The sequence below is a fragment of the Artemia sp. Qi Xiang Cuo genome, chromosome 8 (assembly GCF_049724085.1).
Source record: "Artemia sp. Qi Xiang Cuo chromosome 8, ASM4972408v1, whole genome shotgun sequence".
NCBI classification, from domain to species: Eukaryota; Metazoa; Arthropoda; class Branchiopoda; order Anostraca; family Artemiidae; genus Artemia; species Artemia sp. Qi Xiang Cuo.
In genome coordinates this window covers 9,000,734-9,016,389 of record NC_142801.1, presented here as the reverse complement: position 1 = coordinate 9,016,389, position 15,656 = coordinate 9,000,734, and the positions used below count along the sequence as shown (strand labels likewise).

At 33.8% G+C, this 15,656-nt stretch overlaps 1 protein-coding gene across 1 annotated transcript in view; it reads right to left on the bottom strand.

Moving 5' to 3' along the window:
• The window catches only part of LOC148949134 (uncharacterized), a 203,270-nt gene that overhangs the window by 55,837 nt on the left and 131,777 nt on the right, over positions 1-15,656 (bottom strand). The window contains exons 8-12 of the mRNA XM_089093196.1: positions 14,561-14,777; positions 13,342-13,494; positions 11,572-11,746; positions 4,565-4,733; positions 1,109-1,278 (exon numbers count right to left, since the gene is read on the bottom strand). Of these exons, the coding sequence (XP_088949322.1) occupies positions 1,109-1,278; positions 4,565-4,733; positions 11,572-11,746; positions 13,342-13,494; positions 14,561-14,777 (884 nt within the window). The remainder of the gene's footprint in view (positions 1-1,108; positions 1,279-4,564; positions 4,734-11,571; positions 11,747-13,341; positions 13,495-14,560; positions 14,778-15,656) is intronic.

The following is a 15,656-nucleotide window of genomic DNA, read 5'->3' as shown; positions in this document are numbered from 1 at the left end:
AACATATTCATTTTGATTTATTGTAATTCTTTAAATTAATCCTTAGAAATTCTTTTATTGTAAATTCATTCTTCAATATCGTCGAAACCAAAGTATCACATGAATTAATTTTCACAAAATACTCTAGGGGCTCGACTAATTTAGGAGGGGGATATAAATGTGTAATTTTAGGAATTTTATTATAAAAACACTTTCGTTGTGATTTATTGTGATTCTTTAAATTATTAGGGGAAGGAGGCCTCAGCTCCGTCAACTCTCCCCTTAGCTCTGCCACTATTGTCAAATACTTTTCCGAACTCCGTTTTATGACAATATAACCATTACTGCATCAATAAAAGGTTGACAACAATTAAAGTAAAGGGGCAAAACAGCCTTTTTATGTGATTTTTATGTAGATTTTATGTGATTATATTTTATTTTGTGTGATTAATTTTATACTAGTATTTAACACTATTTCACTGGTTGTCTTTTTATTGCTGAATTAGCATTCATAGTTATCTAATCACCTTTTATCGTAGAAGCTTCCTGGTAATTAAAACGAAGGATATGGGTATCATTAAGAAACATTCGCAAAAATAATTCGTAAAAAAATGACTAAATATATATAACGATTAAGCAACTCAACAGTTAAACACCTAAAGAAATGAAGCAATAAAGACGATCCACAAATCATAAAACGATGAAATATAATTTGAGCTAAAATTAGACGTTATCAAATAATTAAATTAAAGACAATTACATAAATAAGCCAAAATTTCATTAAATTGTAAAAAAAAAAAAAAAAAAAAAAAAATGAGCAGATATTCTTCTAAGCTGTTTAACCAATTTTTTTTCCTTGGTTTTAAATGTGAAAAAAAGAAGTCATTTTTAAAGGAATATGTGCCGAACGGCAAACTATTTATTTCTATAAGCACAGTGGGATCATGTTAATATCTTTTTGAATTATTTGTATAGCCTTTCCCTAGTTTGACCAAAGAACTGACCTTGCCCACAAGCCATCCTCGATTTAAACTAATTTCCATAGCCTTGTATGATGAAGGATCTTAGATAGCTGATAAAATTATAATAAATATGAAGAATGGCAAAATAAAAGAAAATCAAAAATTACCTTTGGTAAAGGAAGAGGGAGGGATTTCATTTTCATACCAGTAGCGGTCACCACGGCGTAGATAATGGAATTGACGTCCAATTAAGCACCCAAATGTAGGCCCTACTACTGAACCCTTGTTAGGGATTTCAGATATACCACCAGTGAACAAATCAATATCAGATACATTCCTAAAAATAAAACAGAAAATGATGGGTTTCTTTAAAGTTTCAGTTTCCGAAATGAGCTAGACTCTAAGCATTTATTTCCTTTTTTAAGCACTCATTAAGATTTTAATAGTTCAGCCATGTTCAGGCTAGTACACTTACTTTATTTATTTAGCCATATATAATTCCGAGTTTACTCCCTCTTCATAAGGACAAAACTTCTCGACGTAAATAATAGAATTCATGTCAAATTAAATACCTAAATTAAGGTCCTACTACTGAGCTTTTCAATGGGGTTAACTCACAAAAAGTGGCGTCAATTTTTCAATGAAAATACCCCAAAATGGTATTTTCCAAGATTTAGATGGGAGGGGGGCAAAAATCTTAGGAAAGCCATAATCCCCCTGGTCCCCCCCCCCGTTGACGTCACCGGAGCTCTTTTTAGGGACGTCACCGGAGCTCTTTTAGGAACTTCTGATATACCACCAGTGAACAAATCAATATCAAATACACTCCTAAAAATAAAACCAAACAAATGATGGTTTTTAAAAAGTTCGTGGTAACGAACTGTAAGCAAGAAGCGGCAAGAGCACAGTGTGCACAGTGTACTCAATAGGAACAGAAACTCTAAAAATTGGGATTTTGATACCAAAAGATATACCAAAAGAATCGGTGCTGATTATGCTGATTTCAAATATATAAGTTTTATTAAGTTTATTCTTACCTATCAACGGTTACGGGCCTGAGAAAATTTGCCTGATTTTCGAAAAAAGGGGGAATTACCCCCCTACAAGTCATAGAATGTTAATGAAAATCACACCATCAGATTCAGAGTAACAAAGAGCTCTACTGAAGAGGTTTCAAGCTTCTAACCGCAAAAATGTGGAATTTTGTATTTTTTGCCAGAGGAAGGATCACGGATACGTGTTTATTTGTTTGTTTTTTCCCAGGGTTTATCGCATTGATCCAGTGGTCCTTGAATATTGGAAAAGGGCTCATTCGAACAGAAATTAAAATTTCCAGTGCCCTTTTTAAGTGAGCAAAAAATTGGAGGGCAGCTAGGCCCCCTCCCATGCCCCTTTTTCTCAAAATCGTTTAATTAAAAATTTGAGATAGCCATTTTGTTCAGCATAGGTGAAAAGCCCAATAACTATACCTTTGGAGATAACGCGATCCCCCCTCCCTCCACAGCCCATCGGGAAAGGTCTTTAAGTTATAAAATTTGCGCATTGTTTCATTATAGTATTTGTTATTGGGAGGTATGCATACATTTTTCATATGAGGGGAGGGACAAATTTTCTGCTCGGGGGATTTTCCACGAGAAGAATTTTTCATCGGAGGGAAGTTTCCAGGGCGTGAATTTTTCAAGGGAAATTTTACACAGCGGGAATTTGCCAAAATTCTTATACGAAATTCTTCTTATGTTTGGCTTTCACTTTGCAGATTCAATTTTACGCGGGGATATGTTAAGGGTCATTCTTCGTGGTAAATTTTATCCAGGATTGAACTGTCTAGAGGATATATCAATGGGGAGAAGAGATTTTTCGTGGAGATGGAGCCAGATTTCCTGGTTCCAGTTGAAGTTTTTTCAACTGAAAATGAAGAGCAGCATTAAAACTTAAAATGAACAAAAATCATTACTTATATGAGGGGGGTCCACTCCCCCCCCCCCCGGAAAAAAACTTGTTTTTTGATTCAATTTTTTAAATCTCCAGTCTCAGAAATGAGCTAGACCCGAAGCATCTGTTTTCTTTTTTGAGCGCCCATTAAGAATTTACTATTGCAGTCATGTTCAGGCTATTTAATTTCATCGATATATTTACCCAATATATAATTCTAAGTTCATTCTACCTTCATCAGGGCCAAACCTATTCATTCCAGTAACGGTCACGTCCACGTAAATAGTGGAATTGACGTCCAATTAAACACTCAATTGTAGGAGGTGATAGTGAACCCTTATTAGGGGTTTCAGATATAGCACCAATAAAAAATCAACATAGGATAAATTTATGTCTATAAAACATGAAAAGGCTAATGAAAAAAGCATTAGCTGAAATTATTTTGTGTGCTGATTTTTAGAGTGGGTGGTCTATAAGATGCCGAAAGGATGCATGATCACATTTCTTTAGTCAGCAGAAGAGTATGAAACTAAAAATTAAAAAGTCAGCAAGGTGAGTAGCAAAACTTCGCAACGTATCTTTAGCAGCCAAGTAGCACGTAAAACCTGCAGTAGCCTTGTACTTTCTATCTATTACTGATGGTGCTTTCACACTACACAGTGGAATTCTTCATAAGACTTGTAGTAGCGTTGTACTTTCTATCTATAACTGATGGTGCTTTCACACTACACAGTGGAATTCTTCATAAGACTTGTAGTAGCGTCGTACTGTCTGTCTATTACTGATGGTGCTTTCACACTACACAGTGGAATCCTTCATAAAACTTGTAGTAGCGTTTTACTTTCTATCTATTATTGATGGTGCTTTCACGCTACACAGTGGAATTCTTCATAAGACTTGTAGTAGCGTTGTACTTCCTATCTATTACTGATGGTGCTTTCACACTACACGGTGGATCCTTCATAAAACTTGCAGTAGCGTTGTACTGTCTATCTATTACTGATGGTGCTTTCACACTACACAGTGGAATTCTTCATAAGATATGTAGTAGCGTTGTACTGTCTATCTATTACTGATGGTGCTTTCACGCTACACAGTGGAATTCTTCATATGGGAAAAAAACAAGGATGCAATATGGATGGAACTTTGCAAGTAGGATTAAAAAAAAAAATCCCAAAACTATCTCATTTTTTGTGCAGCTTCTCTTCTCTCTCAATCTATTTTCAATGACCATTCAATTGGACATTCGGTCTCAGCCCAGGAAAAATCACTTCATTTTATTAGTACATCAATTACAAGGTGGCATTAAACCAAAATCTAAAGTTAAAACACGTGGCATTCTTCTCCTTATGTAAAATTTAGGACTGAAGTAGAGATGAATTTTGCATCAGAGGCAGTAAACTTTAGCTCTTTGTGAACACTTTTCATTGTTTTTGAGATTGGAACTGTTAAAAGCTGAATTGTGTTAAGTTTATTTATTTAAAAATCAAATGACTTACTCTAAATTTTGAGTCAGCTACATGGCACATGACCAAATTTTCAAGTTTCTTACCTCTTAGCAATTAGGTAAGTTAGGTATTTTAACCTGAAAAAGCTTCTTCCAAGTCAAAAAACTGACAATTTTACTCCATCATCTTGTATTTTCTTTATTTAAATTATTTGTATCACATAAAAAATATTTATAAACTTACTTGTAAATTAACGCTAGGTTTGCGATAGTCTCATCGGTCATAACATCCCTTAAATCTTCAAATCTAGTTGCTAAGGGTAGTCCACAGAATTTCCTCCATTTTGTGTAACTAGGAATACCGTGGTCCCGACCATGTTGGATAGTCTGTGCAGCGCCATCCAAACCAGGGGCTGAAAAGAATTTGAAATCATCTAATACCAGAACAATTGACTTTTCAACAAACTCCCGAATTTCTTTGAAGTATACGTTAATCTTTAAGAATAATCATAACTTGTTGTGCTCTAACACTTAAAAATTATATTAGGCTATCTATAATTCACTAATGGGAATTCACAAAAACAACAATAATTTTTCAAAAGCATTAGATTTAATAAAAATCAAATGTCGATTGGAATTTTCCTCGTATTACCCTTGCTCAACTTTAAACCAACGTGCGGTTCTTCTTGACAATAATAGTCAAAACAAGAACTTGTAGAAATATTAATTCATTTATAGCCCCGCCTTAATTGGTATATTACCTTAATTAGCTAATTAAGATGGGGCTATATCTTAATTAGCGAATAACAGAAATTGAAACCTGTCATTTTTGGGCCAATAACGTTAATAATACTAAAGTAAAAAAAGTTACGTTTTCTTATTCGTCATAGTATTTAAGTAATACCCAATTGCAGGTCCAGAATAGCTATTGGTTCAAATAGCTTACAAACAACAGTTCCATAGGGACAAAACCTTTTATTTAGCAGTGAAACAACAAAAATCTCTGGATATTCCGGTTACATATACAGTGGCCCAGTGTATTTTTGTTGTTTCACTGTCAAATAAAAGGACTTGTCCCTATAAAACTGTTATTTCCACGTCATGGAAAGGCAGTGTGGTCTCCGGAAATACCTAAGCTCGAGTAATGAAGAAGAGATCTTTTTTAGTCGTTTTTTTACATACTGTATCTCCCTGTAGCGTCTTCTTTTTCCAAACATGAAACACATTTAATACCGCGTCTAAACTGAGCTGTGTCGTCACAGCCTAGTTCAGTTGCTACTCGGCATTCCATAGGCATACCGTAATGTATACATCAGAATTGTGCTTATGTGAAGGCGGAGTATGAATCTTGTGTGGTTTTAAATCTGTTTCACATTTTTTAACGGAGAGTATAGCCTTTGTCGATACTGTATATCTTATCTACTGTGCTGTATTTATCACATCCTCAGTAGAAAGATTGACAGAAGGATCTGCCAAAAAAACATTTGCTCAGCTGCAGAATTTTTATCTGTCCTTTTACCTACGGAAGCCACGATCACTGACACGTGACATGGCTGAAAGTACCAAGGACCGTGCAAATAAAGTCTGGTTTTTTGAATTGTAAGCCAGAAAAGTAATGAAAATGAAAAAAAAAAGCAAAATTCAAAAGGAAAAAGGAAATTTTTCAATCTAAAATAGGAAAATCTTTAAAACTAAATTTTCGAATAAAAACACGTGTTTGGTGTCATGATCACCAAATTTCTATTTTTTATGTTTCAAAGGAAATAGTATCTGGCAAAGATATTTTGGATGCTTCATTTGAGATACAAATGGACCTAAAATGGGTCTAAGGGCCAAAATTGATGTTGGATAGACATCAGACTGTTTGAGATATTTGAGATCTTTGTCTGAGCCTATTTGAGATCATAGGTCTATTTCAGACACAAATAGGCCTAAGATGGGTCCAAGTGACAAAAATTGTTTTCTTTTTGATGTCCTTGGTGCTTTAACGAATAAAAGTTTAAAATTGATTTCGGAATATATTTCAATTTTCAATGAGTAAATCTGGTTGTGAAACTGAAAGCTGATTTCATCTCTTCCTTAAATGATATTAAATAAAAAAAAAACAAGTTTTTTTAACTGAAAGTAAGGAGCGACGTTAAAACTTAAAACGAACCGAAATTACTCCGTATATGAAAGGGGCTGTCCCCTCCTCAACGCCTCACTCTTTACGCTAAAGATTTTTATTGTTTAAACAAATAGAGTTGTGAGAAAATGAAACTTTAGCGTAAAGAGCGAGGCATTGAGGAGGGGACAGCCCCTTTCATATACGGAATAATTTCTGTTCGTTTTAATTTTTAACGTCGCTCTTTACTTTCAATTAAAAAAACTTGTTTTTTTAATTTAATTTTTGAACGTTTTTGAATTAATGCAGGTTTTGATTTTGGCTCACCGTACATGAATAATCAAAACAAAATTTGCATATTAATTTTACTTTTATTTGGTTAAATGGCTTTCTCGAAACTTGTTTAATTTTATTTACGAACGTTTTTATTAGTAATAAATATACGTAACTTACGAATTAACTTACGTAACGAACTTCTATATTCCTAGATTTTTAATACGTATATTAGGGGGTTTGCCCCCTAGTCAATACCTTGCTCTTTAAGCTAAAGTTCGAATTTTGTTCCAATTCTTTAAAAATGACCTCTTAATCACAAAGGCCGTTAATTAGAATAAATAGCTCTTATGAAAGTGCTAAAAATTCTTTGGCTTAAAGAGCGAGGTATCGACTAGGGGGTGAACCCAATCATATATGTAATATCTTCTGTTTGTTTTAAGTATTGATGTTGTTCCTCACTTTCAGTTGAGAAACTTGTTTTTTTTAAATTTAATTTCTGATCTTTTGCGTTAATAGTGATGGAAAATTCAACGCCCCCTTCATAGCAATGTCCCTTCCCCCATGAAAACTTCCTTCCTGGAAAGATCCACTCATATAACCCCCGACCCACCCCCCTCCCACCTACCAGAAAAAATCCCCCCTGAAAACGTCTGTATACTTCCCAATAACCAATACTATTTGTTAACATTGGGTAAAGCTCATAACTTTCAGCGCTACCCCCAGGGACTTCGGGGGAATAAGTCATTCTAAAAGACATAGTTATAATATTTTCGACCAAGCTGAACAAAATAGCAATTACAAAATTTTGATTGGATGACTTCGGGGAAAAAATAAGCGTGGAAGGGGGCCTATTTATCAACCATTTTTTTGGTCACTTAAAAAGGGCACTACAACTTTCAATGTCTATTCCAATGAGCCTTATAACAATATTCTAGAACCACTGCGTCGATATGATCACCCCTGGAAAAAAAAACAACAAATAAATACGCATCCGTGATCTTTCTTCAGGCAAAAAATTGCAAAATTCCACATTTTAGTAGATAGGTGCTTGAAACTTCTACAGTAGGGTTCTCTTATACGCTGAATACGGTGGTATGATTTTCATTAAGGTTCTATAACTTTTAGGAGGTATTTCCCCCTTTTTTCTAAAAATCAGCCAAATTTTCTCAGGCGCGTAACTTTTGATAAGTAAGACTAAACGTGATAAAACTTATATAATTGAAATCAGCATTAAAATCTGATTCTTTTTATGTATCTATTGGTATCACAATTCTGTTTTTTAGAGTTTCGGTTACCGTTGAGCCGGGTCGCTCCTTACTTACAGTTCGTTACCACGAACTGTTTGAAAAGGAAAGTTGTTAATAAAACGAGATCAATAAGATAAAATAAGAACAAAAAAACAAGAATTCAATAAGAATAAAAAGAACCAAAGGAAAGTTTGTAACAAAAAGAGATCAATAAGAAGTTCCAAGGTTTCTTTAATTAAAAATCGTTGATTAAAAAGGAAGCCACAGAAAATAGAAACGATGGGCTTCTTCAACTCACATACGTGAGATTCAACACATCTTACCATAGTTGCAAAACCAATTCAAAGAAAAAATGAGGAACCAAAAGTCCAGTTTTCACTAGTTTTCATTGGCAACCATGACACCAAACAGGTGTTTTCATCCGAAAATTTAATTTCAAAGATATTCAAAAGCCTATTTTCAATTGAAAGAATATCTTTTTCTTTTTGAAATTTCTCCTGGCTTTTTTCATTTTCATTACTTCTCCGGCTAATTAAGTATCATACTAATTTAATTGTGAAGCACAGCGCTAGATGGAATTTAATGTTTTTTTTTTCATTTTTTTTTTGCTCACCTTATCTCATTTCTTCCTTGTGAAAGAAAATGATAAAAAAAGTATAAAATAGAAAGGGATCAATAAAAGATCCTAAAATTTTCCCTAATTGAAAATGGCTGATTAAAACCAAAGTCGCAAAAGGTACAAAGGGCAGACCTTCGAAACAGAGACATACATGAGATTCGTCATATTTACTAGAGAATTTTGATATTTTCGTCACATTAAGTTTTTGTTCGAAAGAAAATGTTTAAATTAGAGTTCGTAATATGAAGAGATCATCAAAAATCCTAAAGCTTTTACTAATTAAAGATCACTTAATAAGAACGAAGCCACAAAAGATTGATAGAAACAGACCTCTCAGATTGCCCAATAGGTCACTTTTAAATTTTAACTATAATAATTTTTACTCATTAAATATTAAATGTTGTTAAAATTAAATATTAAAAATTAAGTGTTAAAAATTAAAAAATATTAAATGTTAATTAAATAAATAATTTTTATTAATTTTACCAACCAGGTTCTTATTAATCTACCCAGCAACAAGGGATAAGCTCTAGACTTATTGAAATCAATAGACAAAGATAAGATAAGAAATAATTACCCAAGAAGAAGAGATAAGCTCTAGACTTATTGAAATCAATAGACAAGGATAAGATAAGAAATAATTACCCAAGAAGAAGGGATAAGCTCTAGACTTATTGAAATCAAATTTTTTTGCTGCTTAGGTCACTCGGTATAAATTATATTTACGATTTTGGTTTTCTGACTACAGGGAATCAAGAATATCAGGAATATTCTGTTCAACTTCTAAAAAATAGAATCAAAGAGTAATTTAGAACAGAATACTTAGATTTGAAGCAGAATTCTAGATTTTAAATTTTAGACTTTAAAAGAGTAAATCAGGAGAATTGCAGCAAATTGGGACAAACTCAAGTAATGATTAATTGTCGATCCATTTCACTAGAGTTGTTAAGGCCATGCAGTACTTAAAAATTATTTTCCGATTCTCAGCCTTTCTCTTGTCGGCGACATGGTCAAAGACAAAGCGTCAATTAGCGACCTCTCCTGGGGGCTTAGTTATCAAGATCAATCAAACATTTTGATTTGAGCTCATTAAACACAGACCCCTACCCAGGATTTTTTTTTTACACCAGAGGGAGTAAGTGGGGAGGGTTAAACAATGAACAGGTTTTTAAAGTTACTGAAACCTTCAATCTGTGCGTAATTTTTTACACCATACTGAAAGAGGGGTTCAACAGTCATTTCAAAGTGAATGGGAGAGTAAAACCTTTTAAGAATTTCATAATTAAAAGCACGTTTATTTGCTTCAAAAAGATATTGTTTATTCTATTAGTAAAATTATCAATTTATTGATACTGAATTCTTATTAAAATCTACTGCATTTTAACCGCTTGAAAAACTGTAAGCTTGATATTTTCATTTCGTTCCAATTAAAACTGTTCCAATTAAAACAGTTCCAATGAAACTGTATTTCCATTCCATTAAAACTGTTATTTCGGGTTTGAGCATATTTTGGAAACATGCAATAACATAAAATCTAAGATGAGATACTCCAACAACATAAAAAGAATGCAGAAGCAAATAAATGGCGGTTACATTAACAAAACAAGGAAACCCAACATGTAAGCGCAGCCCTTACGACAAATAAAAAGCAAAACTAAAAAATATGAATAAACAGAAAAATTGATTTTGCATCTGGCATGTCGAGCGTATGTTCGTTTCCCCCACCCTCTCCCTAAACAAACTGGAATAGTATCTCCAGCTAAAATATATGAATACCTCAAGAAACATTATAAAGACCATTGTATATGGTATTTAAACACATACGTGTGGGTTTAACACAGTATTCCCATTATCCTCAAATTTTCTGGAGTTTTTCCGAAAAAAATTGGGTTTGCTATAATCTTCCAGAAAATTGAAATAACAAGGGCATCAAAACATAAACTTTGTTTGCCCCTTGACACCATCTTAGCTCTATTCATGAATAAAAACTGGGATTTTCTACGATTTTTCTTTTGGTTGTTATTCAACTATTAAGATCATTTTCATTGCGTAGTTTCTCCTTGTTGCCACACTGAATCGTGAAAAAAACAAGCGGAAACTTTTCCTATCTACACAATAAGCCGGACTGAACGATTGTACCGCCCAATTTACCTTCGTCATGTTGCTGAGTATTTTAAACAATCAATGGGGGTTACAATCGTTTACTACTGAATATATTAGGCCAGTAGGAATATGTCAAAATTAATAATTGTCAATAATATATAAAAATTAAGTAAGAAAAGTGATAAAGACGTATATGGTCAATAATATGTCAAAATTAAGTAAAAAAAAGTGACAAAGACGTATATGGTTGTGTAACTTTCCAACAAACCAATTTAAGGGATTAGATTTTATTCTTAGTGTCTGATTCTTAGTTTTTCTTTCAATGAAATTACCAAAAAAGAGTATTTTTTCAAAGAAAATGCAAAACAAAGTTTTTTCACAATCTAGGGCCCACAGAACTGATAAGACTATTTGAATTATCCTTAATCTATGCCTTAGTGCTGCTTTAGGATGGATCATAGATTATCTATCAACAAATGAAATGAATCATTTTTATAAAATTCTGAAAAAGTTATGCCAGCTTTGCTTCTCACAGAAGACATATTTCTTGCTTTTACTCTAATTAGCCATGGGTTTTAATTTTTTATTCACTTCCACCGAGTTTATTTTAATTCAAAGAAAATCTAATTCAAAGGGGAAGAGTAAAAAAATCTAGAAGGAAATTGCCCCTCCCTTTCCCTTCAATTTGCACCCCTAGTCAGGGGCGGATCCAGGATTTTTTTAGGGGGGGGGGGTGTGTGCAAAATAGGTTAATCCAATAAACTTGCGTTAGGAGCAAGTTTATTTAACGCAAACTTGCGTTAATTAAGTAAATTATACTACTTCAGACTACGTTAGGAGGGGGGCCCCCCTCTGGATCCACCACTGCCCCTAGTATTCTTGATTAATTCGACGAGCATTACCTTCTGAACTTTCAAACATTTGACTTGTCATTACTGCGTTAATAAATTCGTCCTCTGTTTGCGCATGCGTTCGTGCAATACCTTCAAGTATTTGATCTAGTGCACCGGCTCTATATAAGTCAAACGGAGCATAGAAACTATTTTGTAGCTCCATGTCTGCCAGCTTCTTTCCATCCTGGAAAATTTGGAAAAATTAGGAATGTAGAATGAACCATTAATGGAAGCATTGAAAAAGAGAGATTATTTCTAAGATCAGGTGACCTAAAAAATTTTGTGTTCCTTTTCTTGTTCAAAATTTATGCATAAGATTTTAGGAATGCGGGGTTATTTGTCTCTCCATAAATAATAAACAATGTTAAACCTCACAAAAATACTTCACAGATGAAAACCAATGGAATTAGAGCACATGTTTTACCGTGGAAGCATGAGAAACAATCTCTCCTTTTTTTGTTATAATTATTATGTTATAATTATCAACATAATAAGATCATTTAAGGGTATGCTAAGAAACTTCGGAATTGACCTTCGATATCTTATTGCCTAAAACTATGTACGAAAATGAAATTGCTGGATAAATAACCCTCCTCAAATAACATTTTTGTGTAAAAAAAGTATACTGAACAATTTCAAGATTTAAATCAAAATCTAATTTTAAACATGAAAACAACCAATAACCAAAGCTATTCAAACAAGTTCCACGTGCAGGAACATTTTTTTGGGGTCGGGGCAGTAAAGATAAATTATTTGATAATATTAATAAGAACCGTCAAGAAATTTAAGAAAATTTGGTATTTTGGAAGGAGCCTGGAGCCAAAACCCATCCACCTGTGTACGTCCCTGATCCAGAAAGATACCAGTACCAATAGTAGATCACCAGAGGTACCATTTGGGTGAGTAGTTGCCCGTCTATGTTTTGAAAATGGCTATTTTGGTATTTTCACTGATAAAATTAAAAACAAAATCCCCCTCTACATTTTTAAAAATACTCTTTTTATGTATCATGTTTTTTTTAAATGAAAACAAATCCATGAAATAAACTTATTTTTTCCACGTTTTTTTAATAATATAAGGATCTCTCAGGAGTTTGGTTCTACATAGGTAAAAGCATCCGTGAAATATACTACCAGTGAATCTGTCAAGGTGGGTGTGGGTCCATTTGAAGTTAGCTCTCATAGAGAGGGGCCTAGAGCTTTATCAGCCATAAGTCACCAAGATTAGAATCCAGATTTGGTAACAATGCAATTCAGATTGAAAAATCTGTGCTATGAGTGACCATTATCAGAGTACTCATGCCCGGGCTCTCAAGTATACAACACAGAATATTTCAGTAATGGAATCGAAACTGTGCATAAACATGGTGTAAAAAATGATACTCGGTACAGATATGTGCCCTATGTGTCCACTCTCGCGTCGCTAAAATGCTCCTCTCTCTGTGAGAGGAGAAACGAGCTAATCTTCCAGTTTGGACACTCACTGTTCATGAGCCAGAAACATCACTAGTTTTTGCTTCCTCCTTGTACAAAGCGCTGCCTACCCGAGGCAAGAATAAAATCGAACCATTGAGATGTCGCACCAATCGTTTCATGAACTCTTATGCTCCTTTTTTTGTTAGTGCATTTAATCGTTCGTATATTATTGACCTGCTGTTAGGAAAAATAGCATAATTTACCTGCAGCATAGGCCAAAATTTTGTAGCTTGTTTCTATTACATTAATCCTGAATCTGTAGTACAAACAGAAACGATCTAAATCTCAAATGAAATTCAATTACCTTATACATTCCTAGCTTTTTTGGCATAAGTGACATAACAAATCGGAGAGCTGCACTGGCAACACTGTTGGCTATACCAGCATTTATGTTAATGTCATAGCCAGTGAAGTAGCCAGATGGCTCTGGGTCTAATCCATATTTATCCATGATTCCCTAGAAAACAGACAAGATCATTTTTGTGAAGAGTTAAATAGTATGAAATTGCACGAAAGTCGAGTAATTTCAGAGATCAAAATCAAGTAACTGGATCAAGTAAGCTGTGAATTATTTTAGATATTATTACAATAGGTTCAAGGGCCATGAAATAGAGATCAGCACTTCCTGTTAGGGAAATGAGGTCTAGTGCCTTCTACTTCAGTTTATTTTTATTATTAAGTCAAACCCCAGGGGATCTATTCGGGGGCAGGGGTCGTTTGCCTCCCCCTTAGTTTTGGAAAAATCCTTTTCTTTTGGTATTTTCCTTTGAAAAATACTGTTTTTAGTATTTTCAATAAGAAATAAAACCGGATAAGATCAAAATTGTCTCCCACCTAATTTTGAAAAATACCCCCTTCCCCAATTGTCGTGGATTGGCGATCATAAACGTGGATTGAAAAAGCCAAGTTAAGCTTAAACTAAGGAAATGATTCTAATTTCATGACACTAAAAGATTTTTTTTGCTTAATATTTTCTTTTGTCGTTAAGCTGTTTTCCACCAGTTTCTAAGTTACAAAACAAAAATTTTACGTCAGAAAAGTCAACTACAATAAAAATTAATAGCCTGTTAGTGTTATGAACAAGGGAGGTTTTTAGGCATTACATACGTACATAGAAAAACGGTGGTATCAAAACTTTTTAAAATTTCATTTTCATGGACAAGAAGATGATAAAGAAAAGGAAGAAGAAGAAGAAGAAAAAGAAGAAAGAAGAATAAGAAGAAGTAATTTTTTCATACATAAAACATTTTATCAAACTTATTTTCAAGTTTTTTCATGTTTATAAGCAGCTATAGAACAAAAATGGATGTCGGAATAGAAAGAAGATAACGAGTTTTGGAGAAACAATATGTTTCACAGCATAAAAGCAAAAGGGATAATACAAATAGGAAATAACGTATTTTTGGAGGACATAATACATCTTTGTATCTCTGTAACGAAAATGAAAACCAAAAAATGCATTGGATATAGCACCTTTAGAATTAATACGACCAATAAGCTCTTAATTTGTAATTCATAATTACCTGTCCCACCACAATTGGTAAAAATTCTGTGTAAGTTATGTGCTGCATTTCAGCCCCAATGATTCGTCTGACCTCCTGAAAAATAGTTTCGTCACCCCAATGAGGGTTTAGTCTTCCAAGTTCAACGGCTAGGCGATTGTGCTCACGGACAAAAATTGTATGAAGTGCTGCCATCTCAATATGCTCATTAACTCTTACGTCTCCTGCTTTGAAGCATCTAGAAAAAAAGGTGAATTATACCCTTGTACACTTAGCTGGATGTTAATGGTTACGAAAACAGAGGCGGATTCAGAGGATGGATTTCATGGCACGCGTCCTCCTCCAGTAGGTCATAAGTCCCACTAATTAAAGGGACAAAAATATCATCTTTGGCACCGACTAGTTTCGTCGGTGCCCTCCCCCAACCATATATTTTTTATACACATCTTTGCTCAAATGACTGGTTTTCCTATCCTACAGCAAAGTAAATAATCAGAAAGTAATAAAAGTGATAATTATGGAGTAATATTCAGGATGCTAAATTGTGCTGTACAAAGATATGGACTTAGGCTCTCTTCCAATCTTGCAAGGTGATGTGTCTAAATACTGTTGTTTATGAGTCGAGCTAAAACAAAATAAGTTACAGAAGTAACATCATGGGCGTGATCATGCTATCTGGCAGAGGGTGGAAATGCCAATGTTGCGGGTACCCATCAAGGTAAAAATTGAATTGACCTTCTTTATTTTGTATAATTTTTTTATGTTTATTTTTTTTCTTCCAGCTGTCTGCTAGGATAGGGAACAAGGCTAATTCATGAATAGTCAATATTGTTACAGAAGAAAAGTAAAATAATGATATAGAGGAGAGAATTTTTAACTTTTGAATTTTATATTTCAAAATAAGTAGTCTCAACTGGACAAAATCTGAGAATTCTCCATTAAGATGCTAAGTCACAGCAATCTTCAATTTTCAAGGCAATCTTTTTGTAGAGAAGGGTAAATAAGTTGCAGGCTTCACACTTTGATCAATTCTAATACAGTAATGTTTTCAATCAAATGTATTTTTTAAGGAGAAGTCTGAATATGGATTGTCCAGTAATTTAGGTTGCTTACGATT